General features: G+C 37.6%; 2 protein-coding genes across 4 annotated transcripts; one reads left to right on the top strand and one right to left on the bottom strand.

Annotated features, from left to right (window-relative positions):
- Positions 1–30: 30 nt before the first annotated feature.
- On the top strand, positions 31–8,566 carry rpp30 (ribonuclease P/MRP 30 subunit). The gene is made up of 11 exons (XM_053639900.1): positions 31–520; positions 676–731; positions 822–878; positions 970–1,035; positions 1,138–1,206; positions 4,312–4,401; positions 4,603–4,719; positions 4,804–4,833; positions 4,948–4,985; positions 5,910–5,989; positions 8,008–8,566. Exons 1-11 carry the CDS (start codon positions 439–441, stop codon positions 8,127–8,129), a joined length of 807 nt encoding a protein of 268 aa, XP_053495875.1. The 5' UTR covers positions 31–438; the 3' UTR covers positions 8,130–8,566.
- A 155-nt stretch (positions 8,567–8,721) lies between these two features.
- On the bottom strand, positions 8,722–23,548 carry ankrd1b (ankyrin repeat domain 1b (cardiac muscle)). Of its 3 annotated transcripts, XM_053639899.1 has the most exons (10): positions 23,352–23,548; positions 21,420–21,501; positions 14,656–14,805; positions 14,403–14,516; positions 14,217–14,324; positions 14,023–14,121; positions 11,688–11,786; positions 11,500–11,598; positions 11,305–11,403; positions 8,722–10,119 (listed from the first exon to the last, which is right to left on the bottom strand). In XM_053639899.1, the coding sequence occupies exons 2-10, from the start codon at positions 21,477–21,479 to the stop codon at positions 10,027–10,029; spliced, it is 921 nt and encodes a 306-aa protein (XP_053495874.1). In that variant the 5' UTR covers positions 21,480–21,501; positions 23,352–23,548; the 3' UTR covers positions 8,722–10,026. The 3 variants fall into 3 exon arrangements, with proteins under 3 accessions (XP_053495874.1, XP_053495872.1, XP_053495873.1); XM_053639897.1 differs by lacking the exon at positions 23,352–23,548 and having other exon boundaries at positions 21,420–22,006; XM_053639898.1 differs by lacking the exons at positions 8,722–10,119; positions 23,352–23,548 and having other exon boundaries at positions 11,250–11,403; positions 21,420–22,006.
- Positions 23,549–27,379: the final 3,831 nt, after the last annotated feature.

Here is a 27,379-nt window from a genome sequence, read left to right as displayed (position 1 = left end):
GCTGTGCTATCTAACCGTTGTTACTTTAACCTAACAAACAAACAAAAAAAACCACACCAACTCCGCATTTACATCGTCCGCGGGCTTCTGTTTAAATTCCGCCAATCGGATTGTTCCGTCGAGCCGAAAAGGCTCTTGGTAGCGGAAGCGCAGTGTTGTAGTTTATACCAGCGTGTCGTTCTTGACGTCTTAACGAAACATCTGTCGCATATAAACTACATTTCCCAAGAGCACCAACTGTTGAACGTTAAACCACGTTTTTATATGGCGCCCATGCCTCAGCGCTCTGGATGTGTATGTCTTTTTAAGCGTTGCAGTGTCACGAGAGCACGTTAAATAGCTTTAAGTGAGAGAATAGGTTTAATTTTATTTTTGTAAAAATATATATATTTATTTATATGTGGAACTGGGCGTTTTCGGCAAAGTTTCAAAACGAAAATGTCTGTATATATGGATTTAAACATAATCGCCATCGGCGACAAGAAAAGGCTGCAAAACATTATAGAGACAGCTGCTCACCGTAAGTTTTAGGTTGATAGCTCTATAAGCAAAGTTAAAAAAATAAATAAAATAAACTAACTTTACTCCAGGCGCCTCAAGCCATGCCCATATTACATATGTATGTATATGTATGATGTTCACACTTAATCAAATATCAATTATATTATTTTTCAGTTGGTTACTCCACAGTTGCAATAAATTATGTAGTGGAACCCCAGCAGAAGAAACAGGTATTATAGTGTTCCATTCCTGCTGACTGAGTACTTGAATTTTGATCATTTAATAATGTCCTTTTAATTTTGATAATGTATCTGTTGCAGCAAATTCCTAAGCCATTGTCTGCTTCAGAGTTGTGTGAGAAACTCCCCATAGTACAGGTGATGTATTTGTTATAATTTGTTATCTGGGTGATGATGTTAATAAGCAGGGCAAGTCTTCTGATTCCTGGTTTCTGTCCTACACACACAGGGTAAATCCAGACCAATTAAAGTGCTGAACCGGTTGACGGTGGTGGCCACAGAAGCCTCTCACTTTGTAAGTTCATATGGAATGTCAAAATGTCGATCATGATATAAACAAAAAATCATTCATAATAACGATTCCTAATCTCATACTATTTTGTGACTTTCGCTTTAGAGGCCGTCCAGTGAATACAAGAACTTTGACATTTTGGCCGTGTATCCCAAAACTGAGAAACTCTTCCATGTAAGTTTCTGTCAAGTTCTTTATTGTTATACGCTATATGGGCAAAAGTTTGTGGACACATGACTGTCATCCATATGTGCTTGTTGAAGATCTTGTTCCAGGTTGATTCCCCAGTGTCTGCTATACAGTTCCTCCAGGATTTTGCAATGGCAGAAATGAAGGCAAAATCAAGCAAACTCCTTGATATTCTGAGGAGCTTTCAATTTTTCAAAATTGCCGCAGATTTAGGCCAAGACACATCATTCAGCCAAAGCCCTCTTTGATTCATGTGCGCCGAACACAAGTTCAGTTAAAAGGTCTCATTTACCAACAAACATCACTGTGAAATTCGTGCAAAACAATTTCGTGCTGTTGCAACTTCACCAAGTCAAATAGATTTCTGCAAGTTTTGATAAAAGCCCCAGCAAAATCAAGCATTTTTATTGCAACAATCACAAAAACAACCCCTGTAAAATCCTGTATGGACTGGTTATAATAACCTCCACTCTTCTGGGAAGTTTGTACACTAGAGTTTTTCAGGAGAGGAGGCCTGGTGCTTAGATGGAGTTCCAGTTCATCCCAAAGGTGTTCAGTGGGGTTGAGGTCAGGGTTCTTTCACATCAACCATGGCAAACCACTTCTTGCTTGCTTTGCGCACAGGGTCACTGTCATGCTGGAACATGTTTAGGACCCTTAGTTCCAATAAAGAGGGATTTGAAATGCTATACAATGAACAACAAAAAAAAATGCTGTACTAGCATACGAAGATGTACAATTCTTTGCTTCAAACTTTGTGGCAACAGTTTGGGGAAGAACCACATATGGGTGTGATGGTCAGGTGTCCACAAACTTTTGGCCTTAGAAGAAGATAGCACAGTACAGTATTATTCCTACTTAACACTGAGAATCCCAGTTGGCAGTATCCATTTCCTTAGCCTTCACAGGTAGTACAGTTTAGTAATTTGGCCAGGCCCGCCCTCTAGCTAGCTTTTCTTTATCACTCGACTGCTACCCGCTAGAGAGGGTGAAGGCTAACACACGTGTGTTTGGAGTCACATGAAGCCAGCCATCGCATCTTTTTGATCCCAGCCAGCTGAGAACACTTAAAGGAAAGGGCTTTCTGCCATCTTCTGAATACATGAGCTCACAGACGGCAATGATTGGCTAGTGTCACTCAGATTGACAAGGGAGAGAGAGTAATAACATCCCTCCCACCCAGAGAGCACGGCCAGTTTTTCTCTCTTCAACGCCTGGCCACGGATAACTGTGACATTGTCGGGATTCAAACTCACAACCTTCCATCTGTAAAGCAATCACGTTTCTATGTTGCTGTGTAATCAGGCGAGGTCTGTTTAGTGAACACCTAGAACCTTAGCATTTTTCTGTCCATCTACTTTGGAGCTGCTGATCTGTATTAGCATTTATGCCACAACTACATACTTTGTTTTGCTGCTGTTCAGGAGCAGATTTTGAGTAGTATTGTACTGATCATATTTGGCTGTATAACAACCTTCAGAGAACTTTAGTGGTTACTGTGATATGAAACCGACCTAGGATACAGGTACTTTTGGTTTTAGAAACACAGGGTTTGTATGGTCATGAAAGACCTGGAAGTCATGGAATTTTAAAATAGCAAGTTCCAGGCCTGGAGATTTTAGAAAAATAAATAAACCCAGAACATGTTTAGAGTGCTCTGCCTGGGCCGTCTAACAGCGCTCGTCAGTGTCAAAAATGTTTGGCTAATCAAATGAAAGAAGGCGGGGCTTTACTGTTCACAGAAGCAGCGAGATACTTCAGTTTTAAAGAGCGTGAGGTAAAATGTAAGCTAAGTAGCTCAAGTTTTAAATTTGACGACTGTTTCACAATAGAAACGTTAAACGACCGACAGTAATATCCAGGGATGCAAACATTTACGTGATTTATGTAATGTAATGTGTTATTGTCAATGTGACGAGACGAGAAAAATTAACGGAGCTGTTTTCATTATATTAGGCAGAAAATGACGAACGAATGTGTGCATGTTGCGAATGAATGTAATGAACGTGGTTACCCGGCTTTACTGGTAGCCTTTCAGTAAATTCACTTATCTAAGAAAATGATTCCTAAATCTCAAAGTTATCATCCTCAGACTTAACCTAGAACATGGCGAAACGTGTGGTTTTGACTCGTGTGTTTTTAGGTTGTGGTTAGGAAAAAGCCATTTATTAAAATAAAAATATATTATTTGCAAATCTAGATCTTTAACTATTTTCTTTAATCCTTTAATTCTCCTTTCTGGACAATAAACCCCCAAGTGTCTGCAACCACTGTATTTTATACGAGTCTGTATGACCATATCAGGTCTGTGCTGAAAAAGTTAAAGCGATAGTTCACCTAAAAATGAAAATTCTGTTATCATTTACTTCCCTTTGTCATTCCAAACCCAAATTTTGTTCATTTTCATAGCATAAAAGGAGATATTTTCCACTTTATTACAGCTTCATTCCATAAAATGGCAGATGATAGTGATCATGAGCTTTAAAGGTGCACTATAAAAACGATTCTTCAAGTGTCCTTTGTGTAGTATGGACTGCTTTTATAGTATAGCTGTGTAAACATTCTTCAATACACACTGACCTTACTCGTTATTTTGGTTTAATTTCAGTTAAGATGTGCTGTGGTAAATTTTGACATGAATTTTTATTCTTATTTTACACGTATACATAGACGTTTCAGGTAATGTATGGTCATAAACATTTGCCTGAAAAGTCATGGAAGTTTATTGGTAAAAATGTGTATGAACCTTGGAAACAGCACACCATGCTGTACTACACTGTCCTGTCCAAAAGAGATCTTAGTTTCCAAATACCACACTTGACTGAATTCCTGCGACAGCTTCCTTGAGGATTTTTCTGTATGCTGGGTAAAGAATCAAGTGCAGCTTTGTTGGTTCCTCAGATGTTTCTGTTAACAAAATCTAAAATAGTTTTCTCTCATCTAGGGATATTGACATGCTGGTAAAATTTGTCACATTAGAATGTAAATAAATCTTGACTCTGTAATTATTCTCTTTGTAAATGTTTTCTTTACACATTAGATTTTCATGCAGTGAAGTAGTTTAACTCTGTACATCTCTTGTTGAAACAGGCTGCCTGCATGACATATGACGTGGACATCATCTCCATAGCAACGACTGAAAAACAGCCTTTCTATTGCAAAAGGTCACCAGTAAATGGGGTTCGTTGAAATTGTAGCTCTACCACTGACTGTTGTTTAGTTGTGCTCTTACACAGTTTTATTTATAACACTCAGCATCTATTTAACAATAATAAGAGTAATAGATAAGCAATATTATACAAAGAGATAAATACAATAAAATTCAGGAGGCTTATAATTCCCTAATTGTACTCGCTTCACTGTGAACATTGATTCTTCAAGGCAATCGAAAGGGGGGTGTTTTTTGAGATAAGCTACACAGCGGCCATCAGAGACTCCACCATGAAGAAATACACAATCGCAAATGCCATCAACCTAGTGGATGTGTGCAAGGGAAAGGTGATTATCTTGCAGTAAGACACAACTATGATATTCAGTGTTGAGTTCAGTGTTGAAGTAACTTTGGTATTTTCGCCTTCTCAGAATGTCATTCTGACAAGTGGAGTGGAGAATGTAAGAGCATTACTTCTTTATTGAAATGTTACTGTACATGCGGTGTGAAATAGACTAAGCATATTAAGAGTCCTTTTTAATTCTCAGACGCTCTCCTTGATTTTTGCATTTTAGCCCCTTGAGTTGCGTGGACCATATGACATCGCCAATCTGTATCCTTTACAGTTGTTAAAGTACATTCATACATACAGCGACTCGCAGCGGCAAGGCGTCAGGAGGCCACTGGTTTTCAATGAGAGCTGGTGGCATGAGCGACAACGACCACTGGGGACTTGACGCGTCGAAGTTGTGAAAAGTTTAACTTTATGCAAATATGGAGTGACTTGGTGAGGCGACTTCCAATGAGAGTGAAGACAGTAGAGCGCATGTGAGCCGTCTCCTGCCCAATACTGTAGTGCAGAAAAGATGGAGGAAAAATTTCGCAATTGGCCCCTAGGGGGAAGGGGAGGGGGCTTGTGTTAACGATGTGTGGAAAAACCTAACCCGACATCATGGGAATTCCAATTAAGTTGAGTAAAGCATTCAATAGCCTGGAATATTAGCTTTTAATTATGGACCATATCAACCATGTGTGACATGACAAATAGCATACCATACCCATGATTAGCTGAGTAACCTAGATAGACAATCAGATTTGGCTGATTAAATCCTAAAATAATGCATTTTAAACATATAGCTATAGTACCAGTCAAAAGTTTGGACATACCTCATCCAACCGCAGCTCTTGTACAGATAGACTGCGACAATCGCAAAGAACACACACTGCTTCTGACCTGTCTTGATGGATAAGATGCATATGTATACACTGGTGAACTTTATATACAAACGCTCTACCTCCAGAATGTTTCATTTTAGCGGCAGGGAAACTGATTTGTTGTCCCATGTGGAATGCTAGTTGCGCCACCCACTGATAAACGTCTCTATAGCAACCAGTAGTAATGCCCAGTGGCAGCTTCATAGTACAGCAACTGGCGACTTGCACCGATCGAACCGCTGCATGTGTGAACGTACAGTTAGAGTTGTATGGTATTTGAAGTCCTTTATGTATTTGGCTTGGTCCTTAATTCAGAATATAGTGGGCTAGTGTTCGGTCTCTCTGAAGGGGACGCGAAAGCTGCAGTCTCCACAAACTGCCGATCCGTTATACTGCATGGAGGTAAAATTATTTGCACCCTCACTAACATCCATTTATGTATGGAATAAAATATTGCTGGTGTGCTGTTATAGTTAAATAATCAAAATAACCACCAGGGGTGGTGTAATGTGGCCCTATGCAAAGCACATGTCTGTTACCTCCTCAAAATTGGTTATTTTCCTGTTACAGCACCTCCCGAAGAGTTTTATTCCTTTATACCACAGTGATTTGACAGCAGTTTTCAATTTTTCTATTTATTGAAAATCACATCGTACCTTGTATCAGTTCATAGTAACATTTAATGTTGTGGAGCATTTATGAAACAAGTTAGTTCTCTGGAAGTGATGCACTGATCAGCCATAACATTAAAACCACTGACAGGTGAAGTGAACAATATTGATTATTTCGTTACAGTGGCACCTGTCAAGGGGTGGGATAAATTAGGCAGCAAGTGAACAGTCAGTTCTCGAAGTTGATGTGTTGCAAGCAAGAAAATGCGCAAGCATAAGAATCTGAACGAATTTGACAAGGGCAGATTGTCCTTTGTCTTTGCCAGAGACTTTGACAAATTGTGATTGCTAAACGACATATGCAGTGGTTAGTACCTACCAAAAGTAGTCCAAGGAAGGACAACCGGTGAACCGGCGACGGGGTCGTGGGTTCCCAAGACTCCTTGATGTGCATAAGGAGTGAAGGCTTGCCAGTCTGGTCCGATCCCACGGAAGAGCTAATGCAGCACAAATTGCTGAAAAAGTTAATCCTGGCTATGATAGAAAGATGTCAGAACACACAGTGCATCGCAGCTTGCTATGTAGCCACAGATTGGTCTGAGTGCCCATGCTGACCCCCGTCCAATGTCGAAAGCACCTACAGTGGACACGTGAGCATCAGAACTGCACCATGGCGCAATGGAAGAAGGTGGCCTGGTCTGATTAATCATATTATCATGTGGACGGCCAGGTGCATGTGCATCGCTTACCTTGGGAAAGAGATGGCCCCAAGATGCACTATGGGAAGGAGGGGAAGCTGCAGAGGCTCTGGGCAATGTTCTGCTGGGAAACCTTGGGTCTTGTATTTATGTGGATGTTACTTTGATATGTACCACCTATCAAAACATTGTTGCAGACCACATACACCCCTTCATGGTAACGGTATTCCCTAATGGCAGTGGCCTCTTTCAGCAGGATAATGAGCCCTGAAACACTGCAAAACATGTTCAGGAATGGTTTGAGCAACATGAGAAAGAGTTCAGGGTGTTGATTTGGCCTCCAAATTCCCCAGATCTCAATCTGATTGAGCATCTATGGGATGTACTGAACAAACAAGTCTGATCCATGGAGGTCCTACATCGCAGCTTCCAGGATTTAAAGGATATGCTGCTAACGTATTGGTGCCAGATACCACAGCACACCTTCAGAGGACTTGTAGAGTTCATGCCTTGATGAGTCAGAGCTGTTTTGGTGGCACAGGGGAACCTACACAATATTAGGCAGGTGGTTTTAATGTTGTGATCAGTGTATGTTGTAAAATGCTGCTTGTTACCGTGAAACCTCAAAGTGCAACGTTCAGCAGACCGTTAGAAAGTGCTGACACCAGAAACTCCTTCCATAAATGGTAAACAAATGTCACCTTAGGGAAAGCTTCAACATATCAACAATGATTGATTTTAATTTGTTAATTTTTAACACATTTAATTCTGTTATTATTATGTATTAGGTTTAGATTAAATCAGTAATACATTATGTCCAGCATAAACACCCTGTAACTGGCTCTGCTGTCAGATGCTGTTATAGAAAATTAATCGACACCTTCTGACCGGTTTGATTCAAGTGTTCAACTGTGCTGTGGTAGTATGTGTTAAAATACCTGAATTACTTGTAGTTTTACTTTGTTTTTATATTGCTAGTAAACTATTCGTTTACATTTATTAAAGATTTTTACTCCTGTCATGTTTCCGTTGTAATGTCAAACAAATGCATACTATTTTCTAAACATTTATAAGAAAAATGTGTGGGGTTTTTTGTGCTTTTCCAATACAGAGACCCGTATGACAGCGTTGGGTATTATTCACATGATGAAGAAGAAGAAGAGCCAACCACCCATCGAGCAGCCAGAGGAAGAAACTCCAGCTGTAAAGAGGGCCAAAACTGAAACACTTTAGTTCAGATTTCAAGTTGGACATAAATAATAGCGGTTCATTTTTGTTTAGTCTGCCAATTGAGTTACAGTATTCATCCAGACACTGGTTTTCAGTTTTCGGGATCAGGATGTTTTTTGCCTGAACTGCTGGCTCTGTATTGATTCAGATTTGACATCATTTCTGATCCACTGATGTGTTTAATGCTTGTGGGACAATGACACACAACAATGATTTTGAGCATATCAAATAGATTTAAATTATGTCATTAGTCCTGCAATATTTGTCAAATCTTAGCAGCAGTTTGCAAAGAGTCAGCCTGATCATTATGAGGATCAGTATCTGTTCATGAATTACTTATCTTAATACCTTGAAAAAGATAATGATGGAACTGATGGTGTCTTAGTTTACAAGCTGTATTTTTGGTCAATTATCAATAAATGTCATGGAACTCCTACTGCAGACTTTCTCATTTCATAAGCTTGTTAATAAAACAGCAAAGCATGCCAGTAAAAAGGTTTATTCAGTACAGTTTTGCCAAAATAAGTCATATTTACAGATCAACTTAGCCATTTATAAAAAATCAAAAGACAATGCAAGTCATGATGTGAAAATTATTAAATCATTATTGAAAATACATGCACTGTCCACTTTAATAGGAACACCTGGTCATTTATGCAGGTTTCCAATTAGCCAATTGTATGGCAGCGGCACAATGCATAAAATCATGCAGATACAGGTCAAGAGCTTCAATAAATGTTCATGTCAAACATCAGAATGAGGAACAAAATGTGATCTTGAAGGTGAAAGTGCTAAAGCATTCACTCAGTCACTGGACAGCTGAAGACTGGATTGACAGGTGATCCCCCCCCCCTTTTCAGCTGTCCTGTTTGGGTGTGACTTTAACCATAACATGCTTGTTGGTGCCAGATAGGCTGGTTTGAGTATTTTAGAAACTGTTGATCTCCTGGGAATTTCACGCATCAGTCTCTAGAGTTTGCACAGAATGGAGCGAACAGCAAAAAAAAAAAAAGAAAGTTCAGTGAGCAACAGTTCTGTTTGTCAAAATGCCCTGTTGATTAAAGTGGTGACAGAAAAATGGTAACTCATACTGTATAATCACTCTTTACAACTGTGGTGAGCAGAAAAGAATCTCAGCATCCACAAAACATCGAATCTTGAGGTGGGTGAGCTACAACAGCAGAAGACCACATTGGGTTCCACTCCTGTCAGCAAAGAACGAGAATCTGAGGCTATCATGGGTACAGACCCACCCAAACAGGACAGCTGAAAAGGGAGGGGGGGATCACCTGTCAATCCAGTCTTCAGCTGTCCAGTGACTGAGTGAATGCTTTAGCACTTTCACCTTCAAGATCACATTTTGTCTTCATTCTGATGTTTGATGTGAACATTCACTGAAGCTCTTGACCTGTATCTGCATGATTTTATGCATTGTGCTGCTGCCACATTATTGGCTTTTGGATAGCTGCATAAATGAGCAAGTGTACAGGTATTCCTATTAAAGTGGACAGGATGTATATATGGCACTATCAAAAAGGCACACATTCTAAGTCCAATTTTGGTTTGTTAGGCTTTAGAGAAATCCTCAGCAATTAAAAATGCCATTAACTTGTAGTCAGGCATACTGCCAAAAAAAAAAAACTGTACTGCAAACAATATATTTCTATAGCATTTCTTTTCAGTCTGCCTGCAACTATTAGTCGAATAATAAGTCATTATATTTCACTGCTTTCCAATACCCTTATAAAATATTTCATATTTTCACTTATTTCCTTCAACAAGTTTGCTTACCATCCCAACTTGTATATCACCAGCCCACCTAAAAGTATCACTTTCTGTTCATGTATGGAGATCAGTTTCTGCTCAACAATGTTGTACAGCTTGTTGCTGCGTCTCCCGTTTACTGTTCGTTTTTATTGTGCTTATAGTTGTCTAGGATAGTTTTAGCTCCATTCTGCCACTGCAAAACGCTGTCCATGGGTGATTTACCCTCCTGCAGAAAACAAGTGTCAGAGTAAGGAAAAACATTTAACTTTATTCATTTGGCAGAGAGATTTATCTCAGGAAACTTAGAAATGAGGCAGAAGCTAATCAAAGCATGTAGGTGAGCAACCGAGGTTAAGGGCTCGCAACTGTTCCATAGCCAGCACAGAAGCCTCACCATTGTGTGCAGTGGTAGCTCAGTGGTTGAGACATTGGACTACTGATCAAAAGGTTATGAATTCAAATTCCAGCACCACTAAGCTGTCACTGCTGGGCCCTGGAACAAGGACCTTAACCGTCAACTACTCAGATGTATAAATGAGATAAATATAATTCACCCTGCATAAAGGTGTCTGCCAGACGCTATGAATGTAAATGTAATTGTCCAATATTACATTAACAGAACGCCTGTGAGAGTTTCTCTTTTAAAAACTTCAGAATATTTAAATGAAAACTCCTGTGGCATGTCTTGTAATGAGGTCATCATTACTGAAACAGCTCTGACACAGTGCAATAGATTATGTTCACCCAAATGTCAGTAGATGGCACTGTGTGCATCCTAAACCAAATCTGCGAACACAGACACAAATATGCAGCCAGGACCAGAGTCTTTTGGTTGCGTTTTAGACTTGGATTACAATCAATACATCCATATTTCATACCACTTATCCTACACAGGGTTGCAGGGGAGCCTAGAGCCTATCCCAGGGAACTCAGGGTACAAGGTGGACCGTGCCAACCCATCACAGAGCACGATCGCACACACTATGGACAATTTAGAAATGCCAGTCAGTCTACAATGCATGTCTTTGGACAGGGGGAGAAAACTGGAGTAAACCCCCAAAGCATGGGGAGAACATGTAAACTTCATGTATAGAGGGCAGAGACAGGACTTGAACCCCCAATCCTGGGGTTGCGAGGCAAACGTGCTAACCACTAAAGCCACCCACAATCAATAATTTATTATTATTATTATTATTATTTTTTTTTTTTTACAAATAATAAATACAAATAAAAAACACATATAATAATGTGAAAAACCAAATAAGGCTTCCAAATATAGAGTAAACCTTTTCTTGGGACATATAATATTTAGACACGATCTAGTGACATCAATAGAGAGAGAATTTCCTGCACACTTAGAACTTCATATCATTTTTGAATCTGTGGAAGAAGACCTTTTTAATAAACTTACATAGTTCTTCAGTTTCAGATTGGCCCCATGCAACAGTAGCAGCTGGATAAATTTGAATCTGTTCAGCCGTACGGCATCATGCATTGGCGTATCTCCCTCCTAAAAAGCAAGAGAACATAAACATACATTGTGTCTACATTGGCAACTATTATAATGACTTTACAGAAATGGTAATTATGGCACAGACTGTCTTACTCTGTCTTTTGCGTTGATGTCGGCACCACAGTGAATGAGATGTTCAGCACATTCATAGTGACCTGTCCTCACTGCCACATGAAGAGGAGTACTCTGGAGCTGAAATGTATATAGATCAGTGTTACATTTCAGAAGATGGCAGTTAAGTGACAGATTATGAATGATGTTCCTGCCGTGTGTAATTGAACCTTGTCTTTGGCATGGATGTTGCCTTTGTGGTTGAGGAGCAGCTCGAGAACAGGCAGGCTTCCTCCACGGCAGGCCCAGTGAACAGCTGTCGCGTCAAGCTGCATAGAAACAGAACTATTGATAATCTAGTACCATCTCATATGTAAAAAACAAACAAACAAACAACAAAAAAGAGCCAGTAAACAGCTGCATATGTGTCAAATGGGGAAGCTCCCCAAAACAAGAGCAAAAACAACTAAATTAAAAGAAGCTATAAAACTATTAGGTGCATATTTAACACAATATCTAAATTAACAAACAAATGTGACTTTCAAATTCCTTCAGCAATAATTTCTCAGACTTCTTCAGTACAGAAATAGAGAACAGGGGGTTTAAATTTAGCCACAGTTTGTCAGCAGTTAATTATGTGTTAAAATGTGTTGTAATGATAAACAAACAGAAGGTGGCATAGACTTGTTGTTTAGACTCATTGACTAGAACAAGCTGTATAGCTTAATACTATAACCCCTAGGCCAACTATGTGTACTTGACCCAATGCTGTCTAAGGCTGTGGTTTTCTAAGCAGGGTCTAGGAACCCTCAAGGGTCTGTGATTAATGTAGTTACGTTCATGAAACTCACAACCTACCATTATCTAAGTGATTATATTTATAGTTTAGTTCTTACAGTTATTTGCCGTTTTGACGTAACTTGTACTGCGTGAGTTTAATCCAAACCCCAATAACTCAAAAACAAGTAGGCCAATACATAAAATCAGCTTGTATCTAATGTGTTCTATCAGTGGAAAGTCAGAATTAAAAAGCTCCATGACTCTAATAACAAGCCATAATATTATTATTCAATCATATTAATGAAATAACTTTGTACCCATTGAATTTCTTTTACACTTAAAGGGGTCCCTGGCTACAAAAAGTCTGTGAACCCTTGGTCTAAGTTACCATTTGAATTATGGGTGATTGTGGAGCCTTTACTAAACATAAATTCTCTACTGGTTTTTTTTTTTTTTTTTTTTACTTGCGGTTGATAAACCTCTCTTTAAGAAACAACATCTTCACCCCTCTGAGCTTTCCAATTACCATGCATTCACCATCACATCTTTCCTATCCAAGTTTTTGGATATACATGATACCCAACACTCCGTAAAAGTAGGAAGTAGGAATAACAAGCATTGTGTAATTGAGTCTGTTTCCTGGATATATCATAGTACTGAATATGTTCTAGCAAAAGTGATTGCTGACCTACTACTTGGACTGGACAGCGGATATGTTGCTGTTTTTGGTACTATTGGATCTAATTGACCATAGCATTCTAATGGACAGATCTTGCCTTAGATTTAAGTTTTACTTCACAGATGGTTACCAGTTTTTTGTATCAGAGTCTAAATGAGTGTCCCAAAATAATTTTTTGCACCATCACTCCTTATTTTTCTCTCTTAATACACAGCTCCTGTCACATGTAAATCATATAAAATGTCAGCATTTCAGTCTACAATAATGATTCACACTTGTCCACTTGAATTTGTCCAGATTCAGCAGCACAGCCATGAAAATAGACCTTGTCAAAGAACTGAGAGTTTTGATGAAAAGAAAGTTTTAATAAAACAGAAATATTGATGTTGGATACCAAGTCTGCTCAAACTAAGGTTGCTGATTTCACCCTACAGTTTGAGGGCTATTTTGTAAAACCAAAAGCTACAGTTAAGGACATTTTTGCAACCCTAGAGACTATAGAAGTCTTTAAATTCAGAGTAAAAATGTCCTTTGTATTCAACTTGACCTATTCATTGTTATTGGGTAATTTTTGTCAGTATATGTTTCAAGATTTGTAGTAATTAATTTAGATGTAATTAATCAGCTGTACATGTTCTGACCTTCTTATTTTTTTATATGCATAGCTCAAAAATGAAAAGTGGCATATAAATACTTGTTTTTAAATGACTATTTAAATGATAAAAGATTAGAGGTAGTAATGGATAGATGGGAAATGCATTTGCTTTCTGGAGAACCGTTTTTTTTTTTTTTTTTTTCTTCCCACTAACACCTAAGCTGTTATCACACCAAGTAACAGCACAGTGAAAATGACAGGCCTTGAATAGCAATGTGCTAAGCATTTGAAATTGTGCAGTGTGTCGTGTATAAACATTTATGAATTTTTCCACTTAGGGGAAAAAATGGAGATGACCTGTTTTTTATTGAATTCATTCTAATTCAGAATCCAATTAACTTATTCATTCCATCATGAAATACTGTCATTTTTGTGACACCAAATTTGGAATCACCAACTAAAACACCAACAATGTTGAGACATATTTTTTAACATCAGATTTGAATTGTACCTTATCCTTGTTTTCAATTAAAGCCCCAGTTTCCAACAGTCTCCTCACAATCTCCACATTCCCCTGAGAGCACGCTCTGTGAAGAACTGTGCACTTGAACTACAAAAAAAGAGACAGAGTGTGATGATCATCTCTGCAGGAGTCCGAAACGCTGAACAGTCTGAATGAAATGCGGGGTTTGTTTCAGCACCCACACTATCACATGTGTTTGGGTCCGCACGCCTGGCGAGATAACTCTCAACCATTGGTAATTTGTTGTCCACTACTGCTTTCAGAAAGTCATCTTCATCAACAATATCAGACTGTGGGAATAATAATCAAACTTTAATGAAGGTTTTACTAAGATCAATTGCAATTATAGATGTACTATAAGTTCCCACCACTATCTCAGGTGCTGGCTGTCGTTTGTGCTCAGAGATCTGACTCATTTTCCTCCTCTGCCTCACTTCCAAAATCTTCTGGAAGTCATGGTTTAGTTGGTTCACTTTGTTTGACTGCAAAAGCAAGCAAATGAAATGTAAAATTTCATCAGATTTTCCTTTACTACTGTATATACAGTATGAGAGGTGATTGGTGCCTCAATGACTTCATTTTAAATCAATATTCCTAATGGATTTTGACGTTTCGACATACCGTTGAGATTTCATAGTCACTGTCAAGCTTACTGTTGATCCTCAACTCATCTTTTCTTTCTTGGCAGATGGATTTCTCATATTCACCTGATAGACATTCCCGTTTTAAAGCGTCAACTCCTTCGTTGATGCCAAAACTTTTGCCAGCAACCTTAAAAAAAAAACACCTTGAAATTGGATAGGTTTGGATACATGTCATTTTCAATGTACGCAAATGGAGGCAGTGGAGATTATTGCTTCAATAATTTAAATATAATTGCTTCAATTATTATATCTTGACACTTCAGATCAGATCATAAATGTGCAATCAAGCCAGAGCAGATGTTCAGTCATTTGAATTCTTGATGCATTGTTTCTTTCAGAGACTGCTTGGACTGCAGGATTTAAGATCTCAATTAGTCAAGAAGATTTCAGCATGTTAATGAGCATGCTAATCAGTAACATCAAATCGAAAAGTCTACACAGTGAAAACATGAAATGTAAAACTGGTTATTTCTGAATCTTTAGTTGCTTTAGCAGTGGTAAATAGCTCTCATGCACCTACCTCTAGAACATCTGACACTCCCATGTGTGCTATCTAGTAAGAATGTAAGTCTAATGAACTATTGATTGCCCCTGAGTCACATAAGCTGCTGTGTGTGTTCAAGCATGGAACCTCATATATATATATATATATATATATATATATATATATATATATATATATATATATATATACTATATGAATTCGGTCCTGTCTTTCCCTACTCAAAATGAATCTTATTTTACATGCTTGTTTACTTCTTTGGTTTCTTGTCTTGCCTTACTACTAGGCTAGTAGCGGCGATAAAAAAAAAGGTTACTTGTAGCCTATTTGGATTGAGTCAGCAGTGAATTATCTAGGACTTAACGAGTCACAGGTGTGCTTAACCTTTGTGTCTGTTACGATTTCCCCTCACACTAGTGCAGGAGCACGCAGCTCACTCCGAAGCTCGATGCGTGAGCATATGCTTTCAGGGTTTGACAGTGACATTGACTTTTTGTTTACTTTTAACACGTGTGCATTTGTTATGATTTCTGTCCTGTCTCTGCCCCTCTATTGTCATTGGTTGTTTCCTGTATGACACATCATTGTTTTCAGCTGTTTTGTGTTTCACTCCTGATTACGTTTGTTATTTAAATCCCTCGTGTGTCTCTATGTGTTGCGAAGTACTGAGTGTTATCACTGTGACACGCATTTGGGCCGTGTAGTGGTGGGCAGCGCGAGGCTTCGTGGAACACTGAAGCAGTTGAAGCAAATGTGCCGTATTGTGTCGAGGCTTCGAAACAATCCGACACCCTACAGCTAGTGGTCACTTGCAGGTGTTGCTCTGAAACAACCTTGAAAAACGATTTAGACAAGCGTCGACTGGTGCACTGCTGTCTTGGGTTCGAATCCTGGGTGAAGTGTGCCTGTCTACATTGTTAAAAATTAGTGGGTTTTTTTTATTGTTGTTTTTTTTAATGAGTTGAGTTTTTAACATTTGTCTGACAACTACACGAGCTTGATTTTGTACACCTCATTGTGAATAACTAGGTTATTTTGGTCATGAAAATGAAGATTAATAAATGCAAAAAAAATCTCTCTCGCCTATGTAATAACATCTGGCCATGTCGTCTTTATTTTTATCAGGAAATTTGATGGGATTTCACGTCAGCTGATTAACTAGGCTTCCTGAGGCGAGCACTGACCATGGATCAGCATAAACACTATCGAATCAATTCAGTTTTCTAAACCTACATAATAAAACCGACCAGAGAACAGTTCAAATTATTTATTTAACACTGGTTCATTGGTTCACCTGGAGATCAACACCCCCTAGCGGCGAACCATGGAAATTTCGAAACAGTAATGACGTAACGAAGCCTCGTTTGCTGAAATCACGTGACTTGCACAGTTTGATACACACGCTGAACCACTTATTCGAAACAAAAGATGCGCAAAAGGTTTTGAAACTTCATGAAGCAGTGTTTTGAAAGCGTCCATCACTAGTTCCATGCGGCATAGTTTTGATCCTGTTCTCGTCCTCACTTTTCGATTCTGTTTTGTCTCTTTTATGCCCTTTGTGATCACCTGACCATTTGCCTGTTTGACCACGCCTATGTCTCATGTTTTGGATTTGTCTGCCTATCTTTAATAAAGCTCTTATCTGCTCTTGATAATGATATTATCTTTATTGGTCACATACATTACAGCACAGTTAAATTCTTTTCTTTGCATGTCCCAGCATGTTAGGAAGTTGAGGTCAGAGCGCAGGGTCAGGCATGACACACCTGGAGCAGAAAGGTTTAAGGGTCTTCCTCAAGGGCCCAACAGTGGCAGCTTGGCAGCTTGAGCCCCCGACCTTCCGATCAGTAACCCAGAGCCTTAACCGTCAAGCCACCACTGTCCCTTGCACCACTTGCATCCGTCTCAGCCTCCATTACGTGACAGTGTCATATGCCGTTTTTACAAGTACATGCTGTACTGCAGTCTAAAATGAGCATGTGGGCATGTGAAGGCCTTACCCAATAACGGAATGAAATGCAATGATAAACAGTTTGGATTAATGAAGTGGATATCAAACAGCATACAAATCACATCTGAGATAACTTCATATTCAGTACCATAAACTTTCAATGTCACAATATTGAGATACATTATAACCATTAAACTTGATATTTTGTTTCTGAAGAATGGCATTGAAAACAACACTGATGTTTGGAAATGGGACTGTGAGTGTGTTGCTTTCTCATTCACACTCAACCCAAGGGAGTGATAGTCTTGTCTCCCTGACTTTGTTTCCATTCCACTTGTAGTCACTTATGAGCTCTCAGGCACCACACAGCACACAACATACACCTTTTAATTTAACCCTTACAGGCATGACACAGCCATTTCATTCTTCTCCTGGAGCCTTTTAGTGTAATCAGTAATATTGAAGACACCTTTGTATGATGCTTTTGAGTCTACAACTGATGCAAAAAATAAATACAATAAAAATCTTCATTCTTACTGATGCAGGTGCAGTAAGATCACTATTACATAAATCATTCAAATTAATTTAACAGGAAACTAAATAGTATTATCATAATAAGTAACCATAACCAATAAGGAAGCCATTTTATGTTAATCTTCGTGTTTTCAGGTTTCTGCATTGTTATTCCAAATCCATGATAAAAGTATTAATATATTAAATAGCCACTGCATATTTTATCATAACAGAATTTTTCTTTTGCAGCTATATTATTTTCTAATTCCTAAATATCTATTGCATTATTTGTATATATATTTGTTGGTACAGTATTCTGATGCTTTGTCATAAAGTGATACACATCTCTATTCAATCACAGGTTTGTTTGTTTTTTGTTTGTTTGTCTTTTCAAATTTTCAAATGTAGCTTTTTATTGAATGTTTCATGTGAAAATCTCAAAGAATAACAATATTTTCCATCCTAGTGGTATAAAAACTCTGTATGCCATAACAGATTCACTTACATACACTTACAGTTAACTTTGTTAAATCTCTACACTTCTGACTAATGCCATTGTTTTACATACTATTTTGAATGCAAGAGACAGTTTGGATAGGTCAAGCTGTGTCAAAGCATTAATAATAAATGTTAAGGGCATAATTTATTTCATTCACAGACCATCACAATGCTTTGAAAAACACAACACGTGTGCATAACTATCTGTTTCTGGTATGAAATGGGGTGAAATCCAATGAAAAAGTGTATTTAATGGTATTTTGTATTACAGTCACTGGAAAAAATAACGATTTAGGGTTGTTGTTTTTTTGTAACACGTTCCAGTATTGTTCAATAACTCATAAATAACTATACAAGGACCAAGCAGTAATGAGTGAGTAGTACAATATTAACACCTAAGTCACTCATATTGACTACTAATGAAATACTGGGTAATTACTCAGTAAGTAATAATAAACTACTGGTTCATTATGTTTATTATGAACTATCAAGTCATATAAATCTCTAACTATGCATTAACCAGTAATCACTTCAACTCCTCAAATGCTGTCTTACTGAAGAACTACTAGCTGATGCAAAGTAGCCTAACATAAGTAACTACAATTTAATTTTCTTTGACCTTTTGTAGTTCCAAACATAAAAAAGCATGCTCCAAGGAGCCAGAGGTCAGCATACCTCTGTGTTCACAGCTGATCCATTTCAACTCTCTTTGAAACTTGTATGTGGTTGTATGAGCCAATCTGCACATCAATCCCACAAGGAGACTCTGCTAGTGTCTAATAGAATTTCTTTCATCACATTTTTCTTTTCTGCAGATGTAAGTGTGTCTGTGTTCCTTCTGAGTAATTACAATCACAAAGAGATGAATATGCTCACATGAATATATCACTCTGTGTATATGTTTAATGTACATAGTCTTTGAAATACTGTATCTTTTCCAATTTTACCAAACGAGTCAGTAATTTGTATATGTTAGGTAATGACTGAAGTGTTTGTGTGTCCTTCCTCAGGAGTTAAGGCTGTTAATCGGTAATTGCATTTTGTTACTAAGTATTAATTTGCCATATTTATAGTTTATTGTAAACCTACAATCAAAATTCCAAAAATGTTTGGACGCTGTGTAAAATATAAATGAAAACAGAATGCAATGATTTGCAAATTTCATAAACCCATATGTTATTCATAATAGAACATAGAAAACATATCAAATGTCTAAACTGAGGAAATGGACCTTTTTAAGGGAAAAAATAAGGTAATTTTGAATTTGATGGCTGCAGCACATCTCAAAAAAGTTGGGACAGGGGCAACAAAAGGCTGGAAAAGTAAGTGTTACTAAAAAGAAACAGCTGGAGGTTAATTGGCAACAGGTCAGTAATGGGATTGGGTATAAAAAGAGACTTTCAGAAGTAAAATCATGACTCATTTAATTTTTTATCAGTTAAATACATTTAGTTTTGACTTAGTAATAATGAATACAATTAAAAGTAGCAATTTTATTTTAAACTTTGACTTGAGTGACATTTTGGCTGGATACTTCCACTTTTATCTATACATATACATATCTACACATATCATCTATACTTAATTATAATTTTTCAGTGCTTTGTCCACCCCTGCTCATTACTAATTACTACTTAGCTAGTAGTTCTCCAGGAAATACTTATTTATTATTGCTTACTTCATGACGAACTACCAAACCATACTGAGGAATTAGTCTGTCTTCATGCACTAGTGGTTAATAGTAGGTGTTAGAGAGTACTATTCCTTCCTGCTAAGTCCCTGCACAGCTAGTATGAGTTATTGAGCATCACTGTGAAGTGTTTCCTTTTTTCTTCTCATCTGTATCTTTTTATCAATATAGGTTATTATATATACAGTATAATGATCTCTCTCTCTCTCTCTCTCTCTCTCTCTCTCTCTCTCTCTCTCTCTATATATATATATATATATATATATTTATATATATATATATATATATATATATAAATGTCTTTGAACAATATTTATATTATCAGTAGCTATTGATTGCTATATACTGCTTTGAATTAATTTGTCTTCATGAAGATTTGTATTTTAAATGAATGTTGGAGCACTTTTTTAGGCCAAGCACTTTTTAATGTCCTTGTTCTGAATGAGATTCTTCTTGGGGAAAAACAGCATTTTGTTTTTGCTTTGCTCTGAATATTTTGTTTGCCTGACCCTGAGAGTGGCAGCAATAATCGTCATTATGCTGCTGATCATTTGCAGCTGCTTCCTCCTCCTGCTGTGCTACGTACTGATACACAGGTTTGCTGTGAAGGGAAGCAGCAAATGCAAAACACAAGATGTTTAAGGTTCTGTGTGTGAGACACCTCTGTGGGCTGTTCTCATGCCTCGGACAGCTGCAGCCGTGTGTGTGTTTGTGTGTGTGTGTGTGTGTGTGTGTGTGTGTGTGTGTGTGTGTGCCTGTGTGTGTGTGTGTGTGTGTGTGAGAGAGAGAGAGAGAGAGCGAGAGAGAGAGAGTGTGAGAGTGTGTGATGTGGAGTGCAGAACATTTGGAGGCTCCTGCTGAGAAGATTCGGTGAGGTGTTTTCTTACTGATTTATCCAGTGAAAGGCACATGTGAGCCCTGAATCTGTCGCCACACAGAGCTGCTTCAGCATGCCTTTCTCAAGATTAATATGGAATATGGATACAGGTAGAGGTGCTGACATGGCAGAGGAAACACACCAAGACCATTAGTGAAGTTTTTATCAAAGCACATATAGGTGTGTGTAGGTGTGTGTGTGTCTATATATATATATATATATATATATATATATATATATATATATATATATATATATATATATATATATATATATAAATCAATTATCTTTACAAACCCGTTGGTTTCAGTGAGCTGACCATTAGCATGCGCTTGGGGCCTATGGAGAGGTTATCATAGCTGACAACTGTCAGTGATTAGTGTCAAACCTCCCTTTCAACACTAATGAGAGTAACTGCTGCTGCTGTCTCCTCGTTTATTCATTTAATTTATTCACCGGCCAGACTCTTTTTCATTATTAGCAAGCAAAGAGCTGATGTCTTAATGAGCTGCTGGAGTGTAGTGAGATTAAACTTTGGAAGAGAGTCACTCAGTGGATACTAATGAATTCAATTCAGCATTGTACGGCTTAATAGGAAAACAATATTTCTCAGTAGCAACACATTAACATGAATTTAACAGCCTCTCAAAAATCTATACACTTCATAAATGCCAGTCCTTCACAAAGAATTCCCTTGTCATATGACTTACCTTAACAAAATCCAGCTCATTGTCTTTACCAGAAAATAAAGCCAAGGAGTGGCGTTCCATCAGTGTCCCAGACCTGTCACACCTGAAAATCGACAAAACATTAGTTCTACTGCATAACATTAAGATAGAAGCCACATAATACAGTGTAAACAACTATCAGTGTAAAACTGTTTTACTTTTTCATTGTAACACTTTTCATTGTTTTTTTTGTTGTTTTGTTTGTTTTTTTCTGAGCATATTTCAGGATTGCAGATTTACCTTTTCAGCTGCTTTTGTTAATAATCCAAATTTTTGCATATTTAATATGATTCACATAATCCCACTTGAGTTAAGCTCACTGGAGGGCACACAGCAGAGGTGCTGCTATGTGTGGTTATGTTTATTAATGAGGGAATTGCTTAGAAGACAAATGTGCCCATCATTTCTACAACAGGTTTATTCATTTATTCCAGAGCACACGGAATATCAGTGACGCGCATAAGGGCTCCTGTTGCAAAGTACAGATACACAAGAAATGCTTGGATCAGCCATTTCATTTTCATATGCAAACTTGTACATCATATGCAATGTGTAGCATCCAGGGGAAAATGGAAATTGAAACAGATTACAGTAGGAATTAGTTCACATGCAAACTGACAAACTGTTTAAAAAATTGTATTTATTTATTTATTTTTACTTGATTACTACATCATAAGCATTTTTGGAAGGAATGAAGTATTATTTTACAATAATACATCATTTATTTTATATTGTGATGATTCAGGACGGTGATATTATGATAATTAAAGTCACATAGGCCTACAGATCTGTTACATTTATAACTAATAGTGAAAGCTTGGCATGTGGCAATGTGTCAGTAATTAAACATGGTCAGTTTTTGGATCTGAGCTTTATCATATTGGGTAGTTTTATATTAAAGAAAAAACAAAGAAAACTACTATGAGGTGAAAGTGAAGGCAGAAAGCTGTTCAAGGTGTCAGATTGTAGGGTAAAAATGCAGCCTAATGATACTAAGGCATTTAGTTAGATCTTGACCCAGTTTCCCAAAAGCATTGTAAAGTTAAAATCATTCTAACTGGTAGAAATGTTGTCACCAATGCACCATGTTTGAGTGATTAGTTTGAGCTTTATGTTAGGCACATCACTATGTGCATTTTTACAAACGAATATGACCTTAGTATTCTTGAGGTGTTTAGGTCTTCCTGTTAAATGTATTCCTTCACTCCAGATTGTCTTCACCAGTTATACTGTTCATTGATAGTCTACTATGATTGGTTCAGTTGTTTTCTATTTCTAAGCTCACCAGTGCATCACTGCTTCTACACAATGTACCAAACAGTAGATTTTTAACACACTTAATGGTTTGGGACTGTCAGTTTATTGTAATATTTAGTTATATTTTCACTATCAGGGCAGTGTTTAAGGTTCAGTACTAATGATCAGAAGCTTGAATATTACTAGTGCTGCTTCACTTGTTTAAAGGCATCACCCAGATGAACAAAAAGTATGTATATGATAACACAACTTTAATGGAATTGATTTCTTTGGTTAATAATTTTCAGAACAGCGACACATGCATAAGTGACATTTAGAAAACAACTGTACTACTTTTGCCGGCTCTCTTATGTATGAACTAATGATACAGTGTGCAGCCATTATGATCCATTACCATTACCCATATAAATATATATATAAAATAATATGTATATAATATAATGAAGGTAATCTGCACATAAACACAGTGCCCATTGTTTTGTCAAATTGGCTTGAGTAGGCTACTGAGACAAAATAATTACATCACAGTGCAGTTACTAATGGGCTGCACTGTACTACGCCCTTATTCTACTTTCTTGTTCACTTTGTGCATGCAGTGTTAATGCTAAATCGAATAGATTGATTTTTACATGATGTTATATTTCAAGCATTGCTTACCTTAAAAGCTCAAAGATCGTGAAAATGCCCCTTCAGTGAAGCAAGCTGTATGCTGTGATGTTTTTTCTCTTGGGTTTTACCAAGGTCTGTAATGTGGCTCACACACACACTGAAAGCACAGGCACTTATGGTGATGTCCTTGCATCTGTGAGTCAGATTCTCTCCCACCCACCAAATCTTTGAGGCAGCACTTTTTTTTAGCCTTGACACAAGCTGTGTGAATCTTGAACTTGCTGATCCTCATTTATCATCAGTGCTGTCAAAGGGAAGTGCAGCTAGGTGTGGTGATTAATAACTTTTTTTTTAATCTGCTCTAGTTTTTAATGTTGTTTTAAATAATTTTTGAACCCAAAACCTAGCTGACATAGAAATAGTAAATCTGAATACATGTAAAAAAAGATGATGTGCAACAAATTATCCTTGCTATTCAGTGTTATTTTAAGGGATCCTATCCAATTTGTCAGAATTATGATGCCTCTTTACTTCCCATGAAAGGTCTATTATGCAGGATACGATTATATTAGTATGAAAATAATTATAAAATTGTATGCTGAGTTGCAGTTTCTATTTTTATTCCCGTAAAGACATCTGAATTTATGCTTAGATTTCTAAAAAAGAGTGTTTCTCACAGCTGCTAAGGGGTAACCATATCTCGCTTTCAGCCTGTTCCCCCACAGTCCCGGTCCCACCCAACAAACACATTAGAGGAATGAAGACCATGTCCTGTGTGCTGTGCTTTTCAAGCACCACTTGTGGTGATTCATTAAAAAGTCTGATTTGGACATGACTCTAATCATCACTGTTGCTATTGTCTTTGATTTAAAGTAACTGAGCAGAAGTGGGCGTCTATATATAATTTATACAGTGACCTCCACTGATATTGTCACCCTTGGTAAATATGAGCAAAGAACGCTGTGAAAAATTAGATTTATTGTTTAACCTTTTGAGCTATTGTTCAAAAAATTCACAAAAATACTCTGCTCTCATGGATAGCAAACAACTGCAAACAAAACACAGGTTTATAAAAATAAAAAAAAAATCTTTGTTAAATATAGGTGTGCAACAATTATTGGTAACCCTATGAATTGATATGAGAAAAATATATTTGAAGTACATTCCCATTGATATTTTACATTTTTTAAAGTACACCTGAGTGACTAGGAACAGGAAATTGTTCAACCATGACTTCCTGTTTCACAGGGGTATAAATATGAGGTAATACATACACACACGTATCCATTATCCATCCATCCATCCATCTTCTACCGCTTACTCCTTTTCAGGGTCACGGGGAACCTGGAGACCCAGGGAGCATCAGGCACAAGGCGGGGTACACCCCGGACAGGGTGCCAATCCATCGCCAATCCATCGCACACACTACGGACATTTTTAGACGCGTCAATCAGCCTACCATGCATGTCTTTGGACTGGGGGAGGAAACCAGAGTACCCGGAGGAAACCCCCGCAGCATGGGGAGAACATGCAAACTTCGCACACACATGGCCCCAGCGAGACCCTGGACCCTGGAGGTGTGAGGCGAACGTGTTAACCACTAAGCCACCATGTGCCCCACGTATCCATTATATATACACGTATCTAGTGAATCAATATGAGGGTGTGTTTGTTCATAGAGACTTTAATGCACTTCTGTAAGTCTCTCTGGATAAGGACGTCTGACAAATACCATAAATGTAAATGCAAATGTAAATGAAGCCTAATAATTTCTATTTTAACTGTTACTGCAATATGCATATGTGTATACTATTAAGGCTTTATTGTTATAATTCTAATATATTTGGCTTATTTGATAATAAAGATGTAGCATGTAATAAACGTTTTAGAGCTCTTAGAGGAATAGTCCAACATTTTTCTCAACCGGATCTCTATCTACTGCATCTGTAGCAGATGTGTAAGATAATTTAAATAATTATTGCAAAGCCATGATAAGAAGACTATGAAAAGAAATAGATCTATAATTAGAAATGTACTTTTTAAGCATTTGGCAGACTTACAAGTGAGGCAGTATGCAATTGATTTTAACAGCAGTAGTCATTGGATTAAAACTCACTGTTTTAAAAAAATAAGATTGAAAAGTACAGAACTGGATAAGGAATGTTTCTTATCATAAGAAATATTTGGTTCAAAGAAGAAAATGTACCTATTGTCTTGCAGTACAACACTTCCATTTTCCAATATGTGCTATGGAGATTAATTGTGACTGTGCACTTAAATGCAAAGGGAAGGGTTCTGGCCTCACAGCTCTAGGGTCCCAGGTTAGAGCCTGAGCTTGGGTTACTGTCTCTGCAGAGTTTCACACTGATTCGAGCTGACAGAAAGACTTCAGTAACTCAGATAACCGCTCTGTACAATTGTGGTGAGCTGAAAAGCATCTCAGAATGCAAACAAGTCAGACCTTGAGGCAGATGGACTACAACAGCAGAAGACCTCATTGGGTTCCACTTCTGTCAGCCAAGAACAGAAAGCTGAGGCTGCAGTGGGCACAGACTCACCAAAACTGTAACGTTCAAGACTGGAAAAATGTAGCCTGGTCTGATGAATCTCAATTTCTGCTGAGGTACACAGATGGTAGAGTCAGAATTTGACGCCAACAGCATGAATCCATGGACCCAACCTGCCTTGTGTCAACAGTCCACGTTGGTGAAAGTGGTGTAATGTAAAGTACTTTTAAGGCAAGACACATCAATCATTTTTCACATTTTTGGATGTACATGTCTATATGTCATACAATCTACATGTCTTCTCTTCTCAAAACTTGACAGTAATCTGTTGAATGTACTGTTTTTGTCCAACACATTATCTGAAAGTTAAAAAGTTGAAAGCTCGCCACAACCACATGATGCCACATCTCCATGTCATTATGATATCCATTCTATTTTCTTTTATAAACTCTACAAAACCACAATTGCTAATGTGGCAATACATGAAATAATGTGCTTTAAACTCAAAACTTTTCTTAAAATCAGATTTTAATTTGTTCAAAAGCAAAAATCCAATTTTGTAGATGAGCTGCATTCATGAATTTTTACATAGGCATTCCTGTTACTGTCTAAAAGCTTAATACAGAGACATTTCTCAAAATGTTACTTAGATGTAAGATAGATTTCCCACAGAAAATGGTATTAAAACAGTTTTTACAATAGTCCATGATTATTATTATTATTATTATTATTATTATTATTATTATTATTATTATTATTAGTTTTGCTTAAGCAACAAAAGAAATGATTTTCCAGTAAACTGGTTTGCAAGTCTATCTCTTCAGAGCGCCTTCACTTCAGTGGAATAAACATTTGTAATTCTAACATCGTCCAAAGATTTTTTTTGGATTTATAAAGTATGCAAATGTACGCATATTTAATCACACGAAGCCTCATTTGCATGAATAGATGCAAATTTTTTGAAAACATTCCAACAGATAAAAAAAAATATTCTCAGCTATCCAGTGGCAAAAGATTAATTGAGATATGCTTCCATCTATTTTTTTTTAATATCGCTTAGCCTACACACAGTCATGGGGGAGCCTGGAGCCCATCCCAGGGATCATGGGGCACAAGGCAGGGGACACCCGGGACCGGGTGCTATAACGCATCGCAGGGCACAACTACCCACACACTCGCATACTACGGACAATTTAGAGATGCCAATCAGCCTACAATGGAGAAACTAGAGGAACCTCTGAGGCACAGGGGTGGGGAGCATGCAAGCTCCATGCGCACTGGGTGGAGAGGTGGAGGCGGGATTCGAACCCACAACCCCAGAGGTGGGAGGTACAGTAAGAGTACTTATTTTACCCTGTCCACATACAGTGTTTTGCATTAAATTCAGTTTCTTAAAACAGTGTATTGCTCTACTGATGCATTTTATGTTCTATTATTTGTTATGTATGTAGTGTCAATCCTCACCTAGCCTCTACCAATATTCCAGCTAGAAAAAAGAGAGAGGGATTAGCAAAAAAAAAAAAAAAAGAGAGACACATGTGTAAATTATCATGAATCGACATATTTCAG

Source organism: Ictalurus furcatus, chromosome 13 (assembly GCF_023375685.1).
Source record: "Ictalurus furcatus strain D&B chromosome 13, Billie_1.0, whole genome shotgun sequence".
Lineage (NCBI taxonomy): Eukaryota > Metazoa > Chordata > Actinopteri > Siluriformes > Ictaluridae > Ictalurus > Ictalurus furcatus.
The sequence above is the reverse complement of the archived record's forward strand: the minus strand, read 5'-3'. Positions and strand labels throughout refer to the sequence as shown.